Below are 5,000 nucleotides of genomic sequence, written 5' to 3'. Positions count from 1 at the left end.
AGGGGAGGGAAGGAGAGCGGGGGAGGGGAGAGAGAGAGAGGGAGGGAGAGGATTGAGAGAGAGAGAGGGTTCGAGTGAGAGAGAAGAGAGAGAGGAGAGAGAGAGAGTTGATTAGGAAGACGTGAGAGAATGGAGGGAGAGAGAGGAGAGAGAGAGAGAGAGAAATAAGGGTTGTGAGAGGAGAAAAAAAGGGTGAGAGAGAGAGACAGAAAGGAGAGAGATAATCTCGACAATCGTAGGGTGAAATCTCCGTTCCATAGAAAGAAAGGGACACTTTTGACTTTGACTTTGATAAGTTTATTGAGTGGTTACTTACATCTCAAAAGGATGAAGTAACATAGGTTATCCTCACCCTAATCTTAGTCCCTCTTTGAGCTCACATATCTGAGAGAGATAGAAAGAAAAGCAGAGAGAGAAAGTGAGAAAGAAAGGGAGAAAGGTAGAAAGAAAGGGAGAGAGAGAAAGCGAGAAAGAAAGGGAGAGAGAGAAAGCGAGAAAGAAAGGGAGAGAGAGAAAGCGAGAAAGAAAGGGAAAGAGAGAAAGAGAGAAAGGGAGAGAGAAAGAGAGAAAGAGAAATTAAGATTCAAATACTTGATACATGAAGTACTGCTGCTCTGTCCTCTATGTATGTTTGAATGCATGAAAAAGAAGTCAATTCAATTTAGAGTAATCATACAACATATGAAACATATATACACCTATTCTCTAATATGGTATCTGAACTTAAAAAACATCTTATATCATCTATATATATATTATATATTTGTAAAAGACACTTCAACTATGGATATCCCTAGAACTGTCTTTAATCTTCTCAATCTTTCATTTCCCATTGTTCTGACTATGCTCTCATCCTTCTATTTTCAAGAAGAATATTTATCATAAGATGATGCTAACAATTATTAGGTACACTAAGAGAATACAACAAAATACAAAAAAGTAGATATACCATTGAGAAGATTGACCAGTTTTGAAGGCCAATTCACACCCTTTTATTCTTATTTATAGATCTCAGATCTCTTTTTATTTTAATTTGAAAAATTATAACTTATTTACTAGATAAATCATATACTGATATTTTCCCCCACCACCTATCCAGGCGGTAATAATTTTTGAGATAGTTGTGACTATAGGCAACAAGAGTTTCCAGCTGCATGGACCTGGTCTTTGATATTTCATTTTTCTAAAATGTAGGTATTTTTGAAAATCAATTAAAATCTTTGTTAAAATGCAAGAAAGTGTTTTGAAGTGTAGGTAGTCAACAACAACAAAAGAGTGAAATCAATTCAAAAGACAATGTGAAAAGTAAGGTATCTTCCCGTAAGATCATAACTGCTTTGATGTTTTATCTTAAAAAAAAAAAACTCCTTCACTGGAATATAAATCCAAAATTTATAGGGAAGGGGGGGGGGGGGCTTCTTGAACTTATGGAAAAAATGCATATCTATAACTATAAAATATGCATATATCTCCAACTTATTAAATTTTACATTTTTGGCTATATGGAAGGGACACAGAACACTTAAACGAGTTCCTTAAAAAATTAATTTGACTGAGCTACAACAGTCTTTCATCCATTCTTGGAAATATGAAGATCAAAAATACAATTTCATACAGACAAACACACGCACACACACATATACAAGTGTGTGTATGAAAAGGTACACTGCTGTGCCTATGGGTGTATACAAAAAAAAAATAAAAAATTATTCTCATATTTAACCCACAGAACCTATCACTGAATAAATCTACAATTTCTATACATAAGGCTAGAAACTAAACTATCAAAAGTTTCTCAAAAAGTAAGCCAGCACTGATGCCGTGAATGAGATTATATATCTTTCAGTCTGCAAAAGATTTCCCTAGAACATAAAACAGAACAGTCTCTTCATCAAACATTCAGAAAAAAAAAAGTTATTTAACAATTGATTCTACAAAATAAAGACAATTATGGTAATTTTGAAATCAGATCTTTAACTATGACATTTCAGATTGAATCTATGACATATCTTTGAATACTATTTTTTTCTTAAGATCTGGCTAGTCCAGAGATCTATTATGTTTATGGGTTTAACATAAAATACATACAACAATTGAGGACATACAAAATTATTCAACCTGCTAGTTTTATATCAACATGAAAAAAACATCCCCTTCCATTACAGGAACTAGATCAAGATTAAAATTCATGTATTTTACAGCACCTAGCAAACTGAAAGAAAAATGTAGATTTCAAAATCTACTGTAAATATTTACCCATCTATGTACCTTAAAGCAAAGTTCTCTCAACCCTTTGACATCAAGTGATCAGTAGAACTAACCACCTACTTTAATGCTTTGTACATATTTCATATTACATTTTACTTTTTCATCTGTTATCTTTTTATTGCATTCCTACACACTATATATAAAATTATGTATATATCAAAGGGCTAAGGCAAATACTATTACTTCAATTGTACAGATGCTTATTTTGACATAACAGGAAGGGCTAGAAAGCATAATAGGTGTGTCAAGACCCATGAAAGCATTACATAAAGGTCATATCACCCAAACAGCAAAACATGAAAGAAAGGGAGTAACAACCCTATAATATTGCATTAGATGTTGATGAAGATAATGATACGCAATCATTTAACCAACCAAGCTTTGGTAAAATTTGGATCGAACAGATAGGTATATAAAAAATAAAATACAGGCCTTTTATGGGAAATTGAAAAGGATCATACAAACAAATTATATATATATATATATATATATATATATATATATATATATATATATATATATATATATATATATATATATATATACATATATATATATATATATAAAAGCTATCTGGAGTAATAGCATTAGGAAAATGGGAAGACTACACTAAGTACAACTGTTCACTACTTGAGTACTGGGCTCTCCCTCACAGAGACTACTTTCATTATTGCTATTCGCTGACATTCTTAGACTTGTTTCTTTACACTTACCGTTCTTTGTATTGTTTTCTAAAGCTATATCCTTGTTTAACAAATTACTACTATTATCTTGTTCTTCATTTTGTTCTTCGGATTTTTTCTGTGAGGTAAATGGATGTGAAGCCTCATCGTCTGCCGAGTCTTCGGCTCCTACTTCTTTGGGATAGGGAGCTGGCCCAAGAAGGGATAATAAAACAGGCAGAAATACAAGACCATGGAAGAGTCCATACAAAACAACTGCGAAGAATATCTGCAAACAGAAATACAATTGTGTAACAATAATAATAACATTAATATCAATCAATAAAAATGCCATTAATTAATTAATAGCTACTGTCAAAATTACAGGAATATTCCCTTTCACCTAAATATTTCACAGAAAAATAATTACAATATAGCAATTTCCAAAGACTGACTCGACAGTTACCTTGAAAAATGTTATGAATACGTGAGAATCTGAGTTTGCTAAGAATATGAATGCCAGGAAGGTGCTGAAGCCTCCATTCAGAACAGCTGGTCCAATTTTTGCAACGGTGTTTCTAGCTCGTTCATCCCTTGTACCAGTTTGAGTCATAAATGTATGGCCAATATGTGCAGCATAGTCTACGCATAACCCGATAGCTAACACAATGTCAATACATGACACTGTGTCAATAGTGAGGCCCCACCAATGCATTAATGCTCCTACATCAATCAATGTCATTACTACACAAAGAAGTACCATCAAACTAGTTACCAGGTTGGCAATCAGAAAAAGGGTTACCAGAAACACAACAGTCATAGCAAGTCCCATATTTTGGTATAGTTCTTTTTCAATTATTTTGTCAGTTTCCCATCCACTGTAAATTCTTGCATATGGTTCAGCAAATCCACTGAAATTCATGCTATGAACAAGGGCCTTCAAATCATCCAGCGCTTTAATCTTCTCTCGAGACTGAGACAATGGTCGGTGCTTAAAGTCTATGCTAGAAGCTAAGATTGAAGGAGCAGCACCAGTACAGTTTACTTTCCCATCAAAGTTAAAGTTCTTTGCTCGATACTTTGATCCACTCGGAGAATGCAGAAACATTGATAACTGGTCTAAAAAATCTTCTTGCGTTTCATCTGGTTCTGGCACTTCATAGCCTTGTTTCTCCCAGTAATTCTTATAACTCAAATACCAGCTGTCTACTTCACTTATGTCTTCATTCTCCTTCATTGCAACCATCAAATTATCAATTTTGGGTAATTCCTCGAAGTAATTCATTGGACCAAAGTATATTGTACCAAGTTCCCCTGATGTAGGGTAGTAGTACTGTTGCTTCATAAAATACTTGAAAAGATAAGAATTCTGAGGAAGAAACCAAATTGGGTTGAACTCCTGACGCAAGTTGGAGAGCCCCCATCCAGAAACAGCTAAAAGCACCAAAGTTATAAAAAGTACCAACACTTTGCAAGGTAGCTTCAAGAGGTGCTTAGCATATATATCACTGAAGAATGTCTGACAGAGATCCCTTTGACTGCACTTGTTAGGAGTCCAATTTTGTAATTTCCAGCACCAAATGAGACCATGTCGATTGTCTTCCAATCGCTTCTGATCAAGAGAAAACCAGGCAACGAAAAATGTAGCCTGAAAGAAATATACAGCTGCAATACCTACTGCAGCAAAAATACAAAAGGACCTAAGTGCTGGCAACACCGTCCCACTGCCAATGGCAAATGCTGCAAAATCAGTTACTGATGTAACTGTTATGGAGACACCAGCATGTTTGAGAGCAAGCCCTATCCTCTCTTCTAATTTCTTTTTCTTCTCCTTTGGCGTGAGATTATTCCAAGCTTGCATTATAACAAACATATCATCTATTCCAAGGCCAAGGAGAAGGAAGGGCAACACATTATTGACTGGGCCAAATGGTACATTAAATGCTGAACAGATGCCATAGGACATAAATACAGACATTCCAACACAGGTTAGACCCATCAAAGATAATAAAGGTCTCTGTTCCACTAAATTGAATTTCCCAAGCATAATCTGGACATATATGAAGACTA

At 34.7% G+C, this 5,000-nt stretch overlaps 1 protein-coding gene across 2 annotated transcripts in view; it reads right to left on the bottom strand.

Moving 5' to 3' along the window:
* Nucleotides 1–262: 262 nt before the first annotated feature.
* The window catches only part of LOC122247254 (NPC intracellular cholesterol transporter 1 homolog 1b), a 5,384-nt gene continuing 646 nt past the window's right edge, over nucleotides 263–5,000 (bottom strand). The window contains exons 1-3 of one of the 2 annotated variants that reach the window (XM_086543834.1): nucleotides 3,397–5,000; nucleotides 2,982–3,219; nucleotides 263–621 (exon numbers count right to left, since the gene is read on the bottom strand). The exon at nucleotides 3,397–5,000 is cut by the window's right edge and continues 641 nt beyond it. In XM_086543834.1, the coding sequence (XP_086399960.1) occupies nucleotides 584–621; nucleotides 2,982–3,219; nucleotides 3,397–5,000 (1,880 nt within the window). In that variant the 3' untranslated portion in view covers nucleotides 263–583. Of the gene's footprint in view, nucleotides 3,220–3,396 lie in introns of both variants that reach the window. The other variant, XM_086543835.1, reaches the window with a different exon arrangement.

Source organism: Penaeus japonicus, unplaced genomic scaffold, assembly GCF_977035675.1.
Source record: "Penaeus japonicus unplaced genomic scaffold, GWHDUDI00000001_assembly GWHDUDI00000014, whole genome shotgun sequence".
Lineage (NCBI taxonomy): Eukaryota > Metazoa > Arthropoda > Malacostraca > Decapoda > Penaeidae > Penaeus > Penaeus japonicus.
Note: the sequence above shows the minus strand (reverse complement) of the source record. Positions and strands in the feature narration are given on the sequence as shown.